Raw genomic sequence first — 23,513 nt, forward strand, 5'->3', positions numbered from 1 at the left:
TATAGTTCTTATAAAGTCTTAGAGACAAGTTGGCTACCTTTTCTTTTTCAAGTTTATGTGTTTCAATTATCTATATCCACCATCTTGTAGTTGTCTTTTACATCCCTACTTCACTGAGCATAATCACCTCCAGTTTCATCCAGTTCGTCTGAAAGGACACTTATCTTTTCAGTTACAGAGAGTGTTACGTTGAATATATACCCCACAGCTTTATCCAGTCATCTGTTGGTGGGCATTTAGGTTGATTCTACTCCTTGGCTTTGTTGGCCACTCGTTTTCTTTTGAGAAGAGTCTGTTCACATAGAAAAAATGACAGAATTGCCATCATAACAATATCCCAACTCATAAATATGTTGTTTCTCTAAATCTACTGTAATCTCTTATATTGTTCTATATTTTTCAGTGTACTTGTTAAATTGGTTTTTACATGTTTTAAGATTTTTTTTTGTAACTGGAGTTATTGTTAGGGGTTGGTGTCTACAAAATTTCATCACTCCTGAGAATTAGTTTTTTGGTTTGTGTCCCCCCCCCTCTTTTCCTTTTAGGTGGTGGTGGTGGGGGTAATGGAGAGACCACAGCACTGCTTCCTTGCTGCAGGTCTAACCATGTGGCGAGCCATTTGACAACCCACAGATGGAATTTTTTAAATGTGATTTCAGAGCTCAAACTCAAGTCTACTGCATGTGCTATTCTATTGTGCCACCTTTGAAATTTTTATTTTATTTATTTTTTAATGAGAGAGTGAGCACTGCATCATCCATGCATTTCTACTCATTTTGTGCTTTGTTGCTCTTCTGTAGTGCTGGGGGTCAAACTCAGGACCTTACTTTAGCAAAGCTAGCACTCTAATGCTGAACCAACTCCCAAGCCTGTGAATGAAGTTTAAGAAAAATTATTTTCAGGTGCTGAGTGGTGGCACACCTGGTTGAGCACACATGCTTCAGTGTACAAGGACCCAGGTTCAAGGCCCTGGTCCCCACCTGCAGGGAGGAATCTTCACAAGTGGTGAAGCAGGGCTGCAGGTGTCTTTCTGTCTCTCTCCCTCTTTATCTTCCTCACTTTTCAATTTCTCTCTGTCTCTATCCAATAATACATAAATAAAAGTATTAAAAAATTATTTTCAGATTGCTTTTGTTCCCACTTTGAAATAGTGACATTTTGCGTATGATATTTTATTCTGCATCCTTGCTAAATTATTCTAAATTCCCAGATCTAGATTTCATTATACATAATTGTCACACATAAAGGCAATTATATTCCTTTCTTACCTGTGTTCCTGTTATTTTTTTAATATTTATTCCCTTTTGTTGCCCTTGTTTTATTGTTGTAGTTATTGTTATTGATGTTGTCATTGTTGGATAGGACAGAGAGAAATGGAAAGAGGAGGGGAAGACAGAAGGGTAGAGAAAGACAGACACCTGCAGATCTGCTTCACCGCCTGTGAAGCGACTCCCCTGCAGGTGGGGAGCCAGGGGCTTGAACCGAGATCTTTATGCCGGTTCTTGGGCTTTGTGCCACCTGTGCTTAACCCGCTGTGCTACCGCTGTACTCAGGTTCCTGTTACTTTTATTTAATTATTATATTGACTACGCCTTCAAGCATAATGTTAAAAAGCATAATGTTGGAGTCTGAGGAGACAGCATAAGCATTATGCAAAAGATTTTCATGTCTAAGGCTCTGAGGTCCAGGTCAATCCCCAGCACCACCATAAACCAGAGCTGAGCAGTGTTTTGGTACCTTTCTTCCTCCTTCCCTCCACCCACGACCACCCCCACCCCCACCCCCCACCCCCCGCATGTGAGTTTGTTTGTCTCTCATTAAACTAAATTTTAAAAAATTAAGCATAAAAGTTGTGTTGAAGTTAGACCTCCTTGCAAATTCCTTGAGCTTTGGTGAAAAGTATTCAGCCTCTCAGTATGATTTGGCAATTGTTTTTAAATAGCTGTCCAGCATCTCCGCTCATCCCAGCAAATTTTAGTAATCTTAGCTATTGAATACATCCTGCGAAAATGTAGAAAATATTGAAATGCATTCCCTCAAAATAGATGATTTAGTTCATAGTGGCACTAAAAAGGTCAGAAGGCTAATGTTTCAGAATTTCGGTCTCATAGATTTATTTCTGTTTGTAGCTGAAGCATCTTCCTTTTGTTCGTAGTGTTATATAACATGTCTGTTTACCTGTAAAGGAGAGAGCCTATGGCCTGAGAGTTTCTTTTTTAAATTGTGTTGCTGGAGAAGGAACCAAGGGCCTCTTGCATGTACAACTGCCAAGCACTTTCTCTAGCACCTTTTTTTTTTTTTTTTTAATATTTAGAGAATGACAAGAGTGAGAGATACACGAAAATACCATTCCCCCATCCATGGAGTTCCATTTCTTCTATTCATGGTGCTCCCATGTGATGGCAAGCTAGCCTGGGATCAAAACCAGGACCTCACACACAGCAAGACACGTCTCTTTCTGCTGAGCTTTGCCCTGCCTCTACTCCTCTTTTTCTTCAACCAGTATTGTAGCAGACACCCAAGATGTTAGTCTGTATTGTTCCACTTGAGACAGTGAAATCAAGCCACATTGATAAGTGCTCAGAAATGTGTGTGTGTGTGCTATGGAATAGGGCACTGGAAATGCTTTGCTCAGTTTGAAGTTTTTGACTCAAGTAAATGAGTGGGGAATGCCTGGCCAGTTTTCATATAATTTCTTGAAGTTAGGCCACAGGTGTGCATCCTGAAAATTACCCAATTGAATATTTGCTTGAAGGGATATGGTCTAGATAGAGAACTTAGGTTTATTTGTTGATTTTAACATTTTTTTAAATTGGGAGGTTAGTGGTTTGTGGTACAGCTATTGGCATTGGTTACAGTTTCTCATCTTGTAGTGAAAAAGTGTCTGCAAAACATTGCCACCCCCAGTTTAGGTCATTTTCCATCATCATGTACCAGGACCTGAAAGCCCCTTCTCCCCGCACCTCTCTCCCTATCATTCTTCATAACCCTTCGCCAGAGACTTCTGCTTTACTGCAATACATCAAACCAATCCAAGTTTTATTTTATGTTTACCCTTTCTGTTCTTGGTTCTTAAACTCTGCCCATGAGTGATACTATTCCTGTAGTTAGCCTTCTCTTTTGGTTTATCTCACTTAAGATGATTCCTTCAAGCTCCATTCAAGATGAGGTGAGAAGGTGACTATAATTTTTAATTGCTAAGTAGTATTCCATTGTGTATATAGACCACAACTTTCTTAATGTTATTTCTTTATATGAACATTTATTATCTACCCCTTTGTTGGATAGTATGCCAGCTCCCCCTGGCTTCTGCTTAACCATATGCCTATATAGGGATAGATTTAATCCCATTCAAAGCTTTGGTCTATTTACATAAATCACTTTTACATAAACATTCCCTCCAGGGCATTGGTGGTTCAGTGATAGGATTCTTGCCTGCTCCGCCCCCTCTTTGTCACACCCTGATCCCCTCCTTGTCACACTCTGATTTTCACCAGTCACTTTTCTCTCTACCCTCTCTATGTCACATCCTGTTTCCACCCTACTTGGCAAGTATATATAAAGACAGCATTGTGAGTTTTAGAGTAACTTGAGTTCAGCTTAGCTCGTCTTAGATTGTGCTGCGTCCTGCATGAATAAAGAGATACTGCCTACAGCTCAACCATGAGTCCCTGGTTGTCTGTTACCCGCCCGTGAAGCCAGCCCGGCGAAAACAACCTAGCCCGGCGAAAACAACACCCCTTGAAAGGGATAGATAGCGTAATGGTTATCAGAGAGACTCTTCTGCCTTAGGCTACAAAGTCCCTGGTTCAGTCCCCCACAGTGCTCTGGCAATAATAATAAAATAAGTAAATAATGTGCCCTCATTTAAACACTCGCTACGAGAGACTTCTGTAAGTGGGCTACAGAGCAACAGAGGCTGCATTTCTCTCCTCTCCTCCCGAGTCAACTAGGAATACCAAAGGAGACCACCTGGGACCACAACAAGGCAGGACTAGAACAACTTCAGGAACCCACCAAATCACCTGTGAGTGCAAACACGTGTGGCTCGTGGACAGAGAGGAGCCTAGGGAGAGACTGAGCGTCTGGTAACAGTCCAGCAGTTTACCAGTTGAGGCACCACCTCCAGTCTGTTTTACCAACAAAAAGACTGCTGAAGACAGGAGAGGACTCCCCCAAGACTCACCAAATGCAACTGTGAGTCTCCATTGCTACTGCCCTCAGAGGCTGGAGCAGCAGGGGGGAGGCCCTGTGCTGACATCTGGGGACAGAGAACTGACCAGGAAACTCAGGAGAAGATCTACACCTCAGTGGCCTAGCAGTGGGGCTGCATAGTGAGAGCCTTTCCACATTGTTCTCCTGATGAGAACATGGTGAATAATAGCCTCAGAACCTACAGACTATAAAATGGGACTTGTTTAGAAACTCACAGGGCCTAGCAGTGCTGCCTGGCTTGGCAGAAAAGCTGAATTGAGCCTGGAGCTTTGGATCCTAGAGTCTCTTTGCATGACCACTATGCCACCTCTCCCCTACCCTGCTTTATCTGTTGGTCAGGAGTGAGTGATTAAGCTAAGAAGCCTACTTATAGTTTAAAAGCCCTGAGGCTCCCATAGCCTACAGGGAAGAAAAAGAACAAAAGAGGCTTTTACAGCCTCTGCTCCAACTTGGGGACTGAAATAATAGTGAAATCTGTTAATTTACACAACTGTGGAAATCATCCCAAGCATCTTGTCAGATCACAGTGGAAACTAACACTTAACAATCAACAAAAGATTAGTAATAGTCCCAAAATGTGGAAGCTCAGCAGTACACTACTTAACAACTACTGGGAAAAAGAGAAAATAAAGGAAGAAATCAAAATGTTTCGAGAGTTCAATGAAAATGAAGACACAAGCTATCAAAATATTTGGGACACAACTAAGGCAGTACTGAGAGGGAAATTCATAGCAATACAAGCACACATTAGGAAATAAGAAAAAGCACAAATAAACAGCCTGATTGCACATCTAAAAAACCTAGAAGGAGAAGAAGAACAAAGGAACCCTAAAGCAACCAGAAGGACAGAAATAACCAAAGTTAGGGCAGAAATCAATAACATTGATAATAAGAAAACCATACAAAAGATCAACAGAAGTCAATATTGGTTCTTAAAAGAGTGAACAAACCTTTAGCCAGACTCACAAAACAAAAAAGGGAGAGACCCAAATAAATCGGATCATAAATGAAAGAGGAGATATCACAACAGACACCACAGAAATTCAAAATATCATGAGGCTTTTAAGAACAACTATATGCCACCAAGCTAGAAAACTGAGAAGAAATGGACTATTTCTTAGATACCTACAAGCTTCCAAAATTAAATAAAAAGGAACTAGATAATATGAACAGGCCCATCAGAGCTAATGAAATTGAAACAGTTATCAAAAACCTTCCCAAGAATAAAAGTCCTGAACAAGATGGTTTTACAAATGAATTCTACAAAACCTTCAAAGAAGAACTAATACCTCTACTTTTAAAAGTCTTCCAGAAGATTGAAGACACTGGAATACTCCCTGCCAGCTTCTATGAAGCCAACATCACTCTGATACCAAAAGCAGACAGGGACACAGCCAAAAAAGAAAACTACAGACTAATATCTCTGATGAACATAGATGCTAAAATATTGAACAAAATTCTAGCCAACTGGATACAGCAGTTTATTAAAAAGATTGTTCATCATGACCAAGTGGGGTTTATCCCAGGGATGCAAGGTTGGCTTAATATATGTAAATCAATCAACGTGATCCACCACATCAATAAAAGCAAGACCAAAAACCACATGGTCATATCAGTAGATGTAGAGAAAGCCTTTGACAAAATCCAATATCCCTTTATGATCAAAACATTATAAAAAATGGGAATAGATGGAAAATTCCTGAAGATAGTGGAGTCTATATATAGCAAACCTACAGCCAACATCACACTCAATGGTGAAAAACTGGAAGCATTTCCCCTCAGATCAGGTACTAGACAGAGCCCACTATCACCATTACTATTCAACATAGTGTTGGAAGTTCTTGCCATAGCAGTCAGGCAGAAGCAAAGAATTAAAGGCATACAGACTGGAAGAGAAGAAGTCAAACTCTTCCTATTTGCAGACGACATAGAGAAACCTAAAGAGAGAGTCGGGCGGTAGCACAGCAGGTTAAACACAGATGGCACAAAGTGCAAGGCACAAGGACCAGCGTAGGAATCCCAGTTCAAGCCCCCAGCTCCCCACCTGCAGGGGAGTCGCTTCACAACTGGTGAAGCAGGTCTGCAGGTGTCTATGTCTTTTTCTTCCCCTCTCTGTCTTCCCTCCTCTCCATTTCTTTCTGTCCTATCCAACAACAATGACATCAGTAACAACAACAATAATAACCACGACAATGATAAAACAACCAGGGCAACAAAGGGAAAAAATAGCCTCCAGGAGCAGTGCATTCTTGGTGCAGGCACCAAGCCCCAGCAATAACCCTGGAGGCAAAAAAAAAAAAAAAAAAAGCCTAAAGAATCTAGCAAGAAGCTTTTGGAAATCATCAGGCAATACAGTAAGGTGTCAGGCTACAAAATTAACATTCAAAAGTCAACATTCCTCTATGTAAATACTAAGAAAAAAATGAAATCCAGAAATCCCTTTTCTATAGCAACAAAAACAATAAAATATCTAGGAATAAACCTAACCAAAGAAGTGAAAGACTTGTATACTGAAAATTATAAGTCCCTGTTCAAGGAAATTGAAAAAGACACAAAGAAGTGGAAAGATATTCCATATTCATGGGTTGGAAGAATTAACATCATTAAAATGAATATACTACCCAGAGCTATATACAAATTTAATACTATCCCCATCAAGATCCCAACCACATTTTTTTTTATTATTTCTTTTTTGGGGGATTAATGTTTTACATTCTACAGTAAATACAATAGTTTATACATTTCCCAGTTTTCCATATAACAATACAACCCCCACTAGGTCCTCTGTCATCCTTTTTGGATCTGTATTCTCCCCACACACACATACCCCAGAGTCTTTTACTTTGGTGCAATACGTCAGTTCCAGTTCAGGTTCTACTTGTGTTTTCTCTTCTGATCTTGGTTTTCAACTTCTGCCTGAAAGTGAGATCACCCCATATTCATCCTTCTGTTTCTGACTTATTTCACTTAATATGAATTTTTCAAGGTCCATCCAAGATAGGCTGAAAACGGTGAAGTCACCATTTTTAATAGCTGAGTAGTATTCCATTGTGTATATATACCACAACTTGCTCAGCCACTCATCTGTTGTCCAACCACATTTTTAGGAGAATAGAATAAATGCTACAAATGTTTATCTGGAACCAGAAAATATCTAGAATTGCCAAAACAATCTTGAGAAGAAAGGACAGAACTGGAAGCATCACACTCCCAGATCTCAAATTGTATTATAGGGCCATTGTCATCAAAACTGCTTGGTACTGGAACACTGACCAGTGGAATAAAATTGTGAGCCTGGAAGAAAGCCCCCACACCTATGGACATCTAATCTTTGAAAAAGGTGCCCAGACTATTAAATGGGGACAGGGGAGTCTCTTCAATAAATGGTGTTGGAAAAAATGGGTTGAAACATGCAGAAGAATGAAACTGAACCACTATATTTCACCCAAAAGTAAATTTCAAGTGGATCAAGGACTTGGATGTTAAATATTGGCAGAACTCTTTTCTGCATAAAATTTAAAGACATCTTCAATGAAACCAATCCAATTTCAAAGAAGACTAAGGCAAGCATAAACCTATGGGACTACATCAAATTAAAAAGCTTCTTCACAGCAAAAGAAACCACTACCCAAACTGAGACTCCTCACAGAATGGGAGAAGATCTTTACATGCCATACATTAGACAAGAGTTTATAACCAAAATATATAAAGAGCATGCCAAATTCAACAAGAAAACAACCCCATCCAAAAATGGGGAGAGGACATGGACAGAATATTCACCACAGAAGAGATCCAAAAGGCTGAGAAACACATGAAAAAATACTCCAAGTCTTTGTCAGAGAAATGCAAATAAAGACAATAATGAGATACCACTTCACTCCTATGAGAATGCCATACATCAGAAAAGGTAGCACCAACAATGCTGGAGAGATTGTGGGGACAAAGGAACCCTCCTGCACTGCTGGTAGGAATGTAAATTAGTACAACCCCTGTGGAGAGCAGTCTGTAGAACTCTCAGAAGGTGCAATTCCTCTCCTGGGGATATATCCTAAGGATCCCAACATACACATCCAAAAAGACTGTGTATACCTATGTTCATAGCATTACAATTGTAGTAGCCAAAACCTGGAAGCAACCCAGGTGTCCAACAACAGATGAGTGGCTGAGCAAGTTGTGGTATATATCCACAATGGAATAGTACTCAGAATTAAAAACGGTGACTTCACCGTTTTCAGCTGATCTTGGGATGGATCTTGAAGAAATCATGTTAATTGAAATAAGTCAGAAACAGAAGGATGAATATGGGATGATCTCACTCTCAGGCAGAATTTGAAAACCAAGATCAGAAGAGAAAACACAAGTAGAACCTGAACTGGAGTTTGGTGTATTGCACCAAAATAAAGTGGGAAGGAGAATTCAGGTCCTGGAAAAGGGTGACAGAGGAACTAGTGGGGGTTGTATTGTTATGTGGTAAACTGAGTAATTTATGCATGTACAAACTATTGTATTTACTGTCAGATGTAAAACATTAATCCCCCAATAAAGAAATTTTTTTAAAAAAGCACTGGCCATACACACACACACACACACACACACACACACACACACACACACACACACACCTGCCTTGATTTTTTATTAGAAAAAAATAGCAAACAAGATAGGTCTTCTCCCTGGATTCCCTGACTAGAGCCCCAGATGATGAAGTGGCCTGGTATTGACCAAGCTGTTTTTTATTGAATACTGAATGATAAAAATTTTATGCAACCTGCTATATGAGAACCATTTTGAAATGATGCTAATGAGTTGTGTTTCATGTGTTTCTTATTATTCCCTCTAGATAAGATGCTTCTGGAGGACATAGTCTCCAGTGTTGCTTTTTTTTTTCTTTCTCCCAATGTATTTTGGTAATATGAGACACAGTGGCATTTAATTGGTATTGATGTGTACATTCCATTTTCTCCTGAGTGCTAATTCATGTCCTCATTTTCCTTGAAAATTCACCTCCTCCACTATACCTTATGCAGCTGACCTCTCCTCAGTGCCCTCGATTTATTACACATAGCTGGATTGTATTGATTTTATTTGCAGTTGATTTCTTGCTTTTCTCCCTATGTCCTTCATCTGTTTTCCTCTCTGTACATCTTCAGGTCTTGAAAGGCAAGAACTAGTGACTTCTTTTTTTTCTACTTCTCCACTCAGCCACTGGAATAGAGCTCTGTAAACAGTGCACAGATGACCAATAAATACTTTTGACTCCTTGAGCCTGATAGCTTCTTCCCCTTGCTGAACTGACAGCCCAGCATTGGAGCCCTGAATCCTTTATTTATTAGATGAGATTTCTATAGCACCTTTCCTCTAAAGAGATCAATATCAATGAAGTTTGTTTCTGCTTCTGGAAAGTGCTTTTACCTAAACAGACTAAGGTTCTGATAAGATCACATGATAGCCCTTACTCAACTATTGGGCCGTAGGGATAGAAACCCCAAGAAAAGTGTTCCCACGGTTTTACTATCTTGTTGCTGGCAATGAACTTAAGTGTGTGGCAAAAAGCAATGCAAATTTGCAGTGCTTGCTCGAATATTGCTGGCAGTGTTTCAAAAAAAAACGAGAACTTGGGTTTAGGGGGTGGGCCATCTGTTGTAAGGCAGATATGGAGAAGGTGGCCTTAAGGTTCAGTGTCTCTGCTCGATCATCAGAGTGAGAGCGCTATTTGTGGGTGGTTGGCTCTGACATAGTGCCTGGTGTCATTGTTATGACTGTTCGGTTTCTGAGACTCAAAGTCATGCTACTGGGGAACTGGATCCTTAGAAAAGGTCCCATGAAGGGCATGAGACCCAGACACAGAAAAGAAACATGTGCTGAGATAGGGTAATTGCCCAGCTGGTGGAAAGAGGAGCTGAAATGCTGCAGATCTGGATATTTGAGACTCACTTTGAAATATTTAAGTTCAGAGACCCAAAACTGAAGGGTGGATGAGTCAGCCTTGTAATGCATCCTGCCTAATGTAATTGGATAAGCTGACTTCTCCAGAAGGCTGCTCATTCCCATATCTCCTTATTAGTGCAGACATTATCCCGATCACTGTTTTTGCTGAGGTAGAACTCAGTAGGAAATGAAGGCATATCCTATAGGCTTTGCAGACAGATGACATCTGCACACATAAACTCAGGAGTGTGAGTACTCATTGGCATCACCAGATTTCACCTTCTCTTGAGCCCATGGTCCATAAAATACCTGCCACCATCAAATCAGGAGTAAAGAGGGACATAACTGCTAGGGCATCCTAGGAAACAAAAAAAGGGAAAGAGGTGTTAGAAAGAAGGAGTGGGTAGAATACACAAAGATTAGAAATGGAAAGAGGATAGAAATGGAGGTGTGGTGAAAAAGTCTACTGTTTCCTCATGGATTTGAGGTGCTGTGCTGCCTGTTTCTCTTAAGCTTTGATGAATGTTCTCCTTCTTTGTTGTCATCTGTGGAGTTGAGGTAGAGCCATATAAACTATCAAGTCTGTTCTCTACTGCAACACTATGCCTGTATGTAATTGGATAGAGATGGTAAGGAGTAGCCTTCTTTGCTTTGAGTACTCACTTAAACCCAAATAATTACAGACCTCACCAACTATACACCTGCTAAAGTATGTATAGAGGACCTATATGGATGCCTGGAACCCAGATGACACTATGTCTGGGGAACTCTCTCTGATATCTTTCTTCTGTGTCAATCAGGCTTGCTTTGTTTATTCTGATGAGTCCTCATAGAAAAAAGATGTAATAATTTGGGAAATTGAAAGAAATATACTTTGCAAGTTGTACATGCTCGTTTTTTTTTAAGGAAGATTTTTAAAAATATGTATTTATTCCCTTTTGTTGCCCTTGTTTTATTGTTGTAGTTATTGTTGTCGTTAGATAGGACAGAGAGAAATGGAGAGAGGAGGGAAGACGGGGAGAGAAAGACAGACACCTGCAGACCTACTTCACCGCTTGTGAAGTGACTCCCCTGCCGGTGGGGAGCCGAGGGCTCGAACCGGGATCCTTAACGCCAGTCCTTGCACTTTGCGCCACTTGAGCTTAACCCGCTGTGCTATCGCCCGACTCCAGTACATGCTTTTATATGACTACAGTTTTCTCTTAAGTATTTGTCAAGGTATTTATTTTACTTTCCAGGAGATGAGCTATGCTTGGGCTATACAGTGGAACTGACCTGAAGTGGCTACAGCCATTGAAGACATTTTTTGTGGGTGAAGAAGGTTAGTTCTAGCAGTGGTCCACTTGTGCCTCCAGTAGCTGAGCACGCCTCTTCCTATTGGTTTATAAAAACACCTGCTTTGAAGCAGCAAGTCACTGTTGTCACTCACATTCTCTCCTTGAACCATGTCAACCCACTGACTCCTATAGAAACTGAGTCAGCACATAGTGAAATTTGTGAGTCTTTATAGTTAGTATACAGAATGACATGCTCTCTAGAGATGTGCACTGCAGTTTACATGTTCACCTTAGGAGGAAGAAAAGTTCTAGGATTACAAATTAAAGGGCCAGGTTTGTGTTAATATATTTTTTTTAATTTAAGAAAGGATTAATTAACAAAACCATAGGGTAGGAGGGGTACAACTCCACACAATTCCCACCACCCAATCTCCATATCCCACCCCCTCCCCTGATAGCTTTCCCATTCTCTATCCCTCTGGGAGCGTGGACCCAGGGTCATTGTGGGTTGCAGAAGGTAGAAGGTCTGGCCTCTGTAATTGCTTCCCCGCTGAACATGGGCGTTGACTGGTCGGTCCATACTGCCAGTCTGCCTCTCTCTTTCCCTAGTAGGGTGTGTCTTTGGGGAAGCTGAGCTCCAGGACACATTGCTGGGGTCTTCAATCCAGGGAAGCCTGGCCGGCATCCTGATGACATCTGGAACCTGGTGACTGAAAAGAGAGTTAACATACGAAGCCAAACAAATTGTTGAGCAATCATGGACCCAAAGCTTGGAATAGTGGAGAGGAAGTGTTAGGGAGGTACTTACTGCAAACTCTAGTGTACTTCTGCTTTCAGGTATATATTTTGCAGTAGTTTATGGATACATGTGAACATATGCTCTCTCTCACAGAAACTGGTGTATATCTAGGTTTTGGGACTTTGTTAGAAAGTGAACCACCTGAGATGAAATTAGAGTATACTATGAAAGGAAAGGTCTCACCCGAGTAATGAAGCTGAAGGGTTGTCATTCCACACGTGAAGTCTCTGGACACAGTCTGAGGTGAAGCATGTTGAGGTGGCAATCGTTGCGTTGGTTAGGTTGTCATCGGCGGATGCAATATTATTTGGTATGGATTGGGAGATGCATACGGGAAAGTGGGCCCTATCCAAGGGTTCCAGGACTGGGGGGAGTAGGGGTTCTATAGTGGAGATGTGAGGTTCCTGCTGTCTTAGGGTTCAAAAAGACAATCAATAGTTAATGTTATCATCACATTATTTGGTAATTGGGTTAACTTTGAAAAGTCCTTTTGTTAGGGTTTGCTGTACAGTATCCAGTATCTTGTATATAGCTGTGCTATTGGATGCTTCTGATCTACTTGGTCTAGGCTTTTGAGAGAGTCCGCATATCAAATACACAGCCTATAATTTAAAAAGATTCAGTTTGTGTTTTGAAAAACTTTGAGACATACAATTGATTTTCCCCCTCTCATATTAATTAACTAGTGATTTATATGTCTACATTTTGCTAGGAGTGTACATAAACACCATTCCCACCACCAAAAGACTCCCACCCACTCCCATCCCCCACTGGCCCAGGAAGCTGCATGTCTACCCCTCACCACAGGGTTTTTACTTTGGTGCCCTACTTACAATTTGGTCAGGTCCTGCTTTTAGTTTCCCTTTCAGATCTTACTCAACTTCTGTTGATGAGTGGGATCATCCCATACTCATCTTTATCTTTCTGACTTAGCTCACTTAACATAATTCCTTCTAGCTCTGTCCAAGATGGGTCAGAGAAAGTGGGTTCATTGTTCTTGATAGCTGCATAGTATTCCATTGTGTATATATACCACAGCTTTCTCAGCCACTCTTCTGTTGTTGGGCACCTGGGTTGCTTCCAGGTTTTAGCTAATATGAATTGTGCTGCTATGAACATAGGAGTACACACCTCTTTTTGGTTGGGTGTTATGGAGTCCTTGGGGTATAACCCCAGGAGAGGAATTACTGGATCATATGGAAGGTCCATGTCTAGCCTTCTGAGAGTTTTCCAGACTGCTCTCCACAGAGGCTGTATTCTTATAACCATGATGTTCTTCCCCTTGACCTGAGTTGAACTGAACCCAGAATTAAGTTCCCACAGAATCTGGAGTAATGAACCAAAATGCTGGGCAGAGTAGGAATTGAATGTCAGTAGAAACTTGTGTGACTATGTTCAGTTCTTCATTATCTATACTCAGCTCACTTGTGATCGTGAATTATAGCAAAACTTTAATTCCAAGAAAGTATCTAATGCCATCTTGGACATTTCTGGATTGCTTCTCATATTAGTAATGGCAGTAGAAAAACAGTTTTACTGCAGCAAAGAAATGGTATATATCCAAAGTCAGGCAATAATAATATTACTTGTACTTGCCATACATCAGTTCACCCAGGTAATTGGAAATGGGTGGTACTGGTCCTCTCCAGGGCTGAAGGTGAGCAGCACAGTTAACCAGCATTCAACATTCTCTCACTGCTAGAAGTAATTTCCTTCTATTTCAAAACAAATAGTTTACCTTTATGAAAGATCAAGAGACAGACCATAGGAATTGCTCCATCATATGTGGTGTCAGGAATTGCACCTGGGGCTTTACATATCTGAGTATGCTCTGTTCACTGGGCTGCCTCACCAGTTTGTTTGTTTGTTTTTTGCCACCAAGGTTATCACTGGAGTTTGATGCCCACACAGCTCTACTGCTCCTGATCATCATTTATTTATTTTTTTTTCCTTTCCGTTTTGTGGGAGAAAGACATACAAGCAGACAGACAGACAGACATGGCTCTACTGCTTTGTGAAGCTTGAAGGTCATCACACGTGGTGATGTGTGCATTCGACTGGGTGTGCCCTCTTGCCCCTTATTTTTAGTGAGTTAGATGTTGAATTAAATTATTTATTTATTCAGTTTAATCTTTATCAAGGTCCAGAGGAACAGCAGGAAATCAAGCTGACAGATTCCCTGACCTCTCGTGGTACTCTTATTCTTTGAAGGAGAGAGACAGTTAGTGAACAAGGGAATAGATAAACAGAATACTCTAGTAGGAATAAATACCATATGTAATGGAAAAATAAACTGCAAAGAAGCGCTACGAGTGTGAATGGCAGACCAGCATCTGGGAGGAGGCAGTGGCTAAGCTGAAGGGCTAAGCTCGGAAACATCTGGGGAGATACCATGATGATTCGGCAAAAGACTTCACATCTGAGGCTCTGCGATTCAAGAGTCAAGTCTCCAGGAGTCAGGCAGTAGGTAGCACAGTGGGTTAAGTGCAGGTGGCACAGAGTGCAAGGACAGACAGAAGGATCCCGGTTCTAGCCCCCCACTCCCCACCTGAGGGGAGTCGCTTCACAGGCGGTGAAGCAGGTCTGCAGGTGTCTTTCTCTCCCCCTCTCTGTCTTCCCCTCCTCTTTCCATTTCTCTCTGTCCTTTCTAACAATGACAATATCAATAACAACAACAGTAATAACTATAGCAACGGAAAACAACAAGGGCAAGAAAAAGGAAGATAAATAAATAAATAAACATTTAAAAAATCATGTAAAAAAAAAAGTCAGTCTCCAGTACATACCACCATAAGCCAGAACTGAGCAGTGCTCTTGGGTATCTATTTCATTTCCTTCTCTCCCTCCCTCCTTCCCTCCCTCCCCTTCTTTCCTTTCTTTCTCTCTCTCTCTCGATTTAATAATGATTAACAAGACTGTTAGATAACAAGGGGTACAATTCCACACACTTTCCACCACCAGAATTCCATATCCCATCCCTTCCATAGGAAGTTTCCCTGTTCTTTACCCCCCCCCCCCCCGGGAGTATGGACCAAAATTCTTTATGGGGTGCAGAAGGTGGAAGGTCAAGCTTCTATAATTGCTTCTCCACTGAACATGGGCATTAGTAGGTAGAGCCATACCCCAGCCTCTTTTTAACTTTTCCTAGTGGGGTAGGGCTCTAGGGAGGCAAGGTTCCAGAACACATTGGGGAGGTTATCTGCCCTGGGAGTTTAGGATGAAATCATGGTACCATTTGCAACTTGGTGGCTGAAAGGCAGTAAGATAAAAAGTGAATTGTTCAATAAACAGAAACCCAAAGGTAGGAATAAACCAGATAAAACTAGGGGTCTTTGTGTGGAAAGAAGCTAGAAGTCTAGTTATGTTCCAAGGGGCCTATGTATTTCCTCTCTCTCTCTCTCTCAAAATAAAAATTTTTAATTCTTTATTAAACAGTAAAAATGAATGCTGGGAGATAAACCATCTAGAGAGATAGGAGAAAAGTGTCCTAGAGTATAGCTCTCCTGGGGCTAGGAACAAATCTGAAGACCAGAGAGGCAGCCAGTGTGGCTGGAGCATTGTGCCTGAGGAGAGTGGAGAGGCAGGTGGCACCCAAATGAAAGCTAGTAGACCTCTGCAAGGAATTAGAATTTTATTCCAAAAGTAGTGGGAAGGCATTAAAGGGCTTGAAGCAAAGAAGTGGCATGATCTGATTTACATTTCTTAAATACTCCCTCTGGGAGATAAACATAAATACATGTGTATGCACAGACTTCCAAGAATACATAAGATCTGGCACTGGTAGTTGTATTGCCTCTGGGGAGGGTAACTGAAAGAATGCAATGGGAGATTTACTTTTTGCTGAACGTTATTTTAAGCAAATTAAATTTCTGTTGTATTCATCTGTTACCTATTCAAGGAAGAAATTAACAAATGTAAGTATAGCTCAGGACAAATATCTATAACAAAATGATTTCTCTAATTCTGTGAGGGTGACTTGAAAAGGAGCAGTGACAGGAGCAGGGTTACTCATACTGGGCCCTAGTTGTGGAACCTTGATCTTAGCACAGCCCCTCTTGCCCTTCTGTTTCGTCAGCATTGTTGAGCTCATTCCTACCTGAGAACGTAGGCCTGAATTATAGAGAAAAAGACCAGGCTCAGGACAGGCTCTAGAGGCAAATCCAACAAGACTAAAATAGCAAAATTGTTGTGAGGAGTAAAGGAGAGGGCTGGATGGTGGTGCACCTGGTTGAGTGCACCTGTTATAATGTGCAAGGTTCAAGCCCCTGGCCCCCCACCTGCAAAGAAAAAGCTTTGTGAGTGGTGAAGCAATGCTGTAGATGTCTCTCTGTCTCTCCTCCTCTTACCCCCTTCCCTCTTGATTTCTGGCTGTCTCTATCCAATAAGTAAAGATAATAATTTTTTTTTAAAAAAAAAGAGAAAAAAGAAGAGAAAGGGATCAGGAATTAGTCCTGAGTTTGACTTGAAGAACTAAGTGAATATGGTGTCATTCACTGAAGCAGAGATGATTAGGAGGGGTGAACTAACATCAGAGTTAAAGGACTAGCTGCTGCTCTGAATATGTCACACTTGAGATGTCTGTCAGCCAGCTTTAGGTATTTGTCAGCTAGGCACTTGGCTATTAGAGTTTGGAATTTAGGGGAAAAGAATTTGTGTATGGAATTATGAGTTCCAGAGGCATCACTGTTTAAATTATATTTAAAGCCTTTGATCTGGATAAGATAACTTAAAGACAGGATTATAAAAAGGAGATGATTCAGGAGAGATGTATTCTGTGGTAGTTTTTAAAAAGGAAAGTCAGAAAAAGATTCCAAGAAGTGGGAATAAAGTCTATACTGTGGTGTTACAGAAAAAGAGATTACATTATACTTCAACAAAGAGGGGAAAGTAGCCAAGTGCTGTTGAGAGTTTAGAGTAAGAATATTGGATTTGGACATATGAGCTCTAGATTAACCTTTACTCGTCCCCTAAGGGTCAGAGAACACCATCTATTTGTAAACTTCTCATCTTTGCACGTAGGCTAACCAAGATCTGTTTTAGACATAGAAGTGTGTGATAAATTACAGAAGCAAGATCCTTTTTTAAAATGAAATATAGTCAAGGAAACAGGTAAATGAAAAAAAAATGCAACTGGACCTATAATTGTGGTTAGTGATTGAAGGAAAAGTCTAAGATTCCTTGAAAGCAGGTAATGTGCTACTAGCCTAGTCTGAGGGTCTAAAGAAGTCTTCATCAGGAAGAGTGGAGAAGCAGTTACAGAAGCCAGACCTTCCACCTTCTGCACCCCATAAGGATCTTTGGTCCATATTCCCAGGGGGATAAAGAATAGGGAACTTTCCAATGGAGGGGAGGGGTTATGGAGCTCTGGTGGTGGTAATTGTACTCCTCTTATCCCACAATCTTGTCAATCATTATTGACACTAATAATTTTTTTTAAAAAAGGGCCTGAGGAAACATAAACTTAGGTCAGTATGTCTAGAATAAAGATAGAAGAGTGTGAATGGTACAATGGACGTGAAAGCAACAACCCATACAGAGAGCGTGCTAAGATGAAGTTTATCATTCTTGGGAAATTATTAAAAGGTTTGAATAAGAGTATGGCTATCCCAAATAAAGGTATATAGAATCACCTTGGCTGCTGTGAGGAAGATAGTTTTGCTGTATACAGTCACTGTCTATAATGATACAGAAGATAGTTTTGCTGTATAAGAGCCTCTTATAGCAGCCTCAGCAAGAGCTAATAGTGGCTTTGGTTAACTGGTAGTAGTTGAGATGGAAAACAGAATGAATTTGACTTTTGAAAATGAGATAAAGACTTGGCAATTATGTGAAGAATGAGGATACACCTATGATGATCCAGGTTTGCCATAAGCCCTTGGGTGGCTTCTGTCTTTTAGCACAGGGGAGAAGCAGGTTTGTGGAGCTGTAGCAAGTAGCAAGTAGCAAGTGTTCCAGTTTGGACATCTTCAGTCTAGATATAAGGTACCAACCAGATTATTGATGCAGAAACATGCAGCTCCAAAGAGAGGTCTGGGGCAAAGATTAATTTCAGAGTTGTTAACTATATTATAAATTAGTTTTAACTTTAGGAGGTAGTAAGTAAACTAAATCTTGAGAAAAAGAACCTAATACATAATTCTGATACTTTAAGGATATTAAGATAGTAAGTGAGGTGCTACCAGAGAAAGAAAACAGTGTCATCGAGCCCTTGGGAGTATTTAGCTGTACAGACACTGTCCATGGGAACTAAAAAGGGTTTACTAGATTTAACAATGGTCAGACTCTATTCATGGGGATGTTTTAATACCTAGACTGTTTGGCAGAGACCTGAGTACCTGAGCCCCACCCCAGTGAATAAACTATTCAAGTGAAACAAATCTAGGCTCCAGGAGGTTGGCTTCTTCTACCCATCCAGATAGAAAGTCTCCAGAATCCTGGAGGGTACTGTCCATTCTGTTAACTAGTTTATAGTCCACAGTCTTGAATTCAAATTTGAACTCATGTCAGCACCTAAAACAGTTTTCTGCCACTTTTTTAAGTCTCCCACCCATCCACGAGTGAACATTTAGATAAACTACACGGAATAAAGAAGTGGGCTTCTCTGGTGCTCTTACAGTGTCCTTCCCAGTAACAGTGAGCAGATACTGTAGAACTAACTAGTGACTTTCAAGCTCAAAGTTTGTGAGAATAGAGAAAAGCATACTTATATTTTTGAGCTTCTCCGAGTGACCTTTTTGAATTATTATGGTGAAAACAAGAAGTACGTAGAGAGACTTTTCCTTCTTAAAAGAAGCACATAAAACAAGTGCATGCGATGCCAGCACAGTTTGGATAAAAGCATGAGTTGTTCGTAGAGTGTCTACAGTTCTTTCCTTTCTCTCACTCATCCTTTCACTGCAGCTCCCAGCCTGACAGTCTCAGGGAACTAGACACTGGCTCTTCCAGCACACAGCCTGTACGTGACCAAACTTGGAAATGCACATGTCCCTCTCTGCTTACGAGAGAAACTTGCAGAATTCTCCACCATGCCTGTGAAGAAGCCCCACAGGAGTAAAGAAGCTGCTCTCTACTGTCCTTGGAAAGTTCCCATGTCCCTTTTATGGTGTCCCTAGCCACAGACTGCTTTCCAGGCTGCCCTGGGTAGTCTTCATATATTTAAATCAGGTTCCTCTAAAATTTGCATATCTTCAACAGAATTTTTTCCTGTGCTTGTCACATAGCATGCATCTATAGTCTGTACAGAGAGATCTGTGGAGAGGGACAGAGCAAACTCATGCACCGCATGTTCAGAGGAAGATTTCCACAGTCGTCGTTCTTTGTCTGTAGCAGTTTCTCAAAGGGGAAGGGAACCAGAGTGTAGCCGGCAATAAAAAGAGTGACAGGGAAGGAGCAGAGGCAGAGTGGGCTTGAAGCCAAGTGTGTGAGATGTACTGTGTGAGGGGGAGGGGAGGCATGGCAGTGAGAACTGCTGGAAGAAGCTTCTGTAACAGCCAAATTCCTTGAGCCCATGCCAGGGGCTTCCTATGCACCAGCTGCTTTACTGCCCGTAGCAACCCCAGTTTAAAGGGGGCACAAGCGAGAATCTGAAAGGCAAAATGGCATGCCTGTACTTAATCACACAGCTGTCAAAACAGTACAGCTCAAAATGGAATCCTGTTCTTGGGCTCCAAAGCACTGCCTCGTCAATGGATTGTCCAAACTGAGAACTTGAGGTTCCCCTGTTGAAGGACTTGACGTAGGAGCAGGAGTGGGACTAGTCCATTGTTCTCTTCTAACTCTGTTCTGTCATGTTTGTACTAGCAGCCCCTGCATATATATATTGAAAGGCAGAGGGAGATGAAGCTGTGTTCCTTCTTTTTCCAATGTCTAAAGACAGATGCAGCCTGATAGCATTGCCGCTTGGATGTTCTGTGACTTGAAATAACTGGCTTTTGCTAGTTTAGTTCACTTCTAGGGAGGCTAGACAGGTCTCACACATCTGGTGAGCCTAGTTCATGGTGGGCCCAGGCTGTGCCCTAGAGGTCCCAGATAAGTCAGGCATGGTCCTTTTTCTTGTCTCCACTGTTGCTTTGGAACTGGTTTTCTAGGAGACTTCTCCACTTAAGAAGATAATCTTTTAGAGAATGGTAGAGTTGCAAAGAGAAAGCCAAACAAATCAGGAGCCTGCTAAAAGGAAGATATGGTCACCTGCCAGGACCTTGCCTTTTTTTTTTTTTGAGATCTTTAGACTGGAAATATAAGGAATGGATGGAAAGACCTAAAATATCAGCATTTAATAAAATATAGGGGGGGTTTTGGACCCTAAATACTGCCCATAATAATGTTTGAAAGAGCAAGTCATTGTTCCTGTGGTAAACATGCCTTCAGCCATTTTTCTCTTAACTGTATGGCTCATCTCTGGGTAAAGCAGCTGGGCAAAATGTAAGCGGCTGTCAGACTCCGCCTTCTCCTTGTGCACGGAGGTTGAAGGACCTACTTGCAAGAGGATTCTCACAAGTCAGATCTGAGTTTCACAGTTTCTCTCCCCTGACCCCCAGTGGTCCCAGCCTACCTGCCATACTCCATGAGAAATAGAAATAGGCTTTTCCTAGTTGACAAGAGTGGAGAGTGGAGAGATTTGTTTTCTTAACGTCACAGTAAAGGGTGGTTGCCCAAGCTAGGTGATGGAAGCAGACAAACTGAGGCAAGGCAAGCACTCCATCCAGGATAGCTTATTAGAGTCTTTGCAAGAATTGGGCTATCTGGGGAGTCAGGCGGTAGCACAGCGGGTTAAGTGCACATGGCGCAAGGCACAAGGACCGGCATAAGCATCCCAGTTCGAGCCCCTGGCTCCCCATCTGCAGGGGAGTCGCTTCACAGGCAGTGAAGCAGGTCTGCAGGTGTCTGTCTTTCTCTCCCCCTCTCTGTCTTCCCCTCCTCTCTCCATTTCTCTCTGTCCTATCCAACAACGACAACATCAACAACAATAATAACTACAACAGCAATAAAAAAAAAAGGGCAACAAAAGGGAAAATTAAAAAAAAAAAAGAATTGGGCTGTCTGGAGAGACAACAATAAAAAATACCAAGAATGATGAGTTTTTCCTGCTTTTTAAATGATATGTACAGACTTCGTGGGGCTCTTAGTTAGACTGGACTATAGAAGTTTCATTTCCCTTTGCTGCTGAGGATGCTAAGTCTTGCTCTGAGTGCATCCTTCTGCCTTAGGAGTTCCTTGCTTTACAAAGTCCTTAAATCTTAGCCTTCTGTCAAACTGTTTTTTTGTTCTAGCATTTAGCTTGACTTGTGGGGAAACAAATTCTGTTTTAGAATTATCTTTGTCTTTCTAACTTCCCTTTGACAGACTGGTAGTCAGATATGTTTCACTGTGGCTTTGGGCCCAGCACCCTCATCAGCTGACCTCTGTCCATCTGTCCTTTCTCTCCCCCTACCCAGGCTGAGCACTGTGCCAGCCAACTCAGCAAGTCAGTATCTTACTCTGTTTCTCAGAGTCTGATGCTTTTTTCCTTTCACCATGCAAAGCCAGGGATGGAGAAGAATGTAAAACAGACACACCCCATTCTTGAAACACCTGCAGCTGCCTTGCCGGTACCATGGGCTGATGAAATGCAGTAAGATCCATTAATACATTTTTGTGTTACAAAGTCTGCATTGGGCATGGGGTCAGTGGATGTGGTGTAATCCAGGGATTGCTGCTGGCGGGAGGATAAATGGCTAGTGCTTTCCAACATGCATTTCTGTAGCCACCTGCTGTTTCCAGCAGGTACTTACAAATGAGTATTGAGGTCAGTGAGCAGTCCTGAACTTAGAGAAACTTTCACTATGCCAGAAAAAAAAATAAATAAGATTTTTTTCCTGATGAACTTGTCATTGTTTCAGATACATAGACCAGTTTTTTTAAAAAAAAATTTATTTATAAAAATGAAACACTGAAAAAACCATAGGATAAGAGGGGTACAACGCCACACAGTTCCCACCACCAGAACTCTGTATCCCATCCTCTCCCCTGATAGCTTTCCTATTCTTTATCCCTCTGGGAGTATGGACCCAGGGTCATTATGGGGTGCAGAGGGTGGAAGGTCTGGCTTCTGTAATTGCTTCCCTGCTGAACATGGGCATTGGCAGTTCGATTCATACTTTCTAGCCTGTCTCTCTCTTTCCTTAGTGGGGCTGGGATCTGGGGAGATGGAGCTCCAGGACACATTGGTGGAGTCGTCTGTCCAGGGAAGTCCGGTTGGCATCATGGTAGCATCTGGAATCTGGTGGCTGAAAAAGGAGGCCAAACAAATTGTTGACTAATCATGAACCTAAAGGCTGGAATATTACAGATGAAGATTTGGGGTCTCCATTTTGAAGATAGCTAGTAGGCCTATTTTAGTTATATTCCAAAGGGCCCATGACTATACTAGTTTTTTCCTGAGTCTGACATCTGATATGTAGGTGGATCCAAGTTGTGACCAGTTATTTTTTTACTAGACACCTTAGGTAGCAAGTGATAACCTGCTACTGAGTTAAGTGTTAGAGAACCTGTTACCCAAGTGCCTCAGGAAGCTTTGGGAACTCTTTGCTGGAGCCCCTGTGCATTTTCCTCAAGAGCAGTCTCTGACATGACTTCCAGTAAACATCCCCATGGAGAGAGACCGCATGTGCTGAGAGGTGCTGGAGAGTTGCACCTGCCGGGTGTGTGCAGAGACAGCACGCACACATGCACTACAGCCTCAGGACACATGCCATTTTACAATGTCTCCACCCCCAAGGCTTGTTGGCATTTTTAGGTTCTGCTTGATTCTTTGACAATTTGGGATTCAAATGATCAAGGAAATGCAAAACATTTCTTACAAGTGAGGTAAAAACACCCAAGCAGCTGGAGCTGAAGCTGACCCTGGTCTGTGGCTTAACTAAAACATCCACTCTGCAGGTATTTCTACATAAAGGAATTGCAACATAAAGTAAATGTTTAATTAAAACCCAAAACTGTTGAGAGCTGTTCAGTTTTGCCAACTTTAAATGGTACTTTGATTTCAAGATGAAGCCTGTAAACAGCATTTTGTCTGGCAGGGCTTGAATAGAAATGTCAAGGGCTCAAACTTTGAATGTGAATCTTACCACCACTTTCTTAGTCTCTCTTGGAAAATTCCATGGGAAAAGACTGTCCCAAATGCTGCTAAAGTCTCAGGGCTTGGTGGGAAGGACTGGCTTGGGAGGCAGGGCCTTAGCTGGGGATGGAGGCTTCACTGCCTGCAGGATGAAGGTTGACTTTCTTATTCACCCTCCAGTGTCTCTATCCACCTTCCC

The 23,513-nt window shown here is 41.6% G+C and overlaps 2 protein-coding genes across 5 annotated transcripts in view; one reads left to right on the forward strand and one right to left on the reverse strand.

Annotated features, from left to right (window-relative positions):
- ZFAND3 (zinc finger AN1-type containing 3) overlaps nucleotides 1-23,513 on the forward strand; it is a 288,056-nt gene that overhangs the window by 259,217 nt on the left and 5,326 nt on the right. The gene's annotated exons all lie outside the window — the stretch shown is intronic.
- BTBD9 (BTB domain containing 9) overlaps nucleotides 22,209-23,513 on the reverse strand; it is a 551,044-nt gene continuing 549,739 nt past the window's right edge. Inside the window, exon 14 of one of the 3 annotated variants that reach the window (XM_060189736.1) lies at nucleotides 22,209-22,484. Coding sequence is in view for 2 of the 3 variants with exons in the window: in XM_060189737.1 (XP_060045720.1) it covers nucleotides 22,459-22,484 (26 nt within the window). In the remaining variant the exon portion in view is untranslated. The remainder of the gene's footprint in view (nucleotides 22,485-23,513) is intronic. The other 2 variants (XM_060189737.1, XM_060189740.1) reach the window with 2 other exon arrangements.

The sequence above is a fragment of the Erinaceus europaeus genome, chromosome 4 (genome assembly GCF_950295315.1).
Source record: "Erinaceus europaeus chromosome 4, mEriEur2.1, whole genome shotgun sequence".
Classification (NCBI taxonomy): Eukaryota; Metazoa; Chordata; class Mammalia; order Eulipotyphla; family Erinaceidae; genus Erinaceus; species Erinaceus europaeus.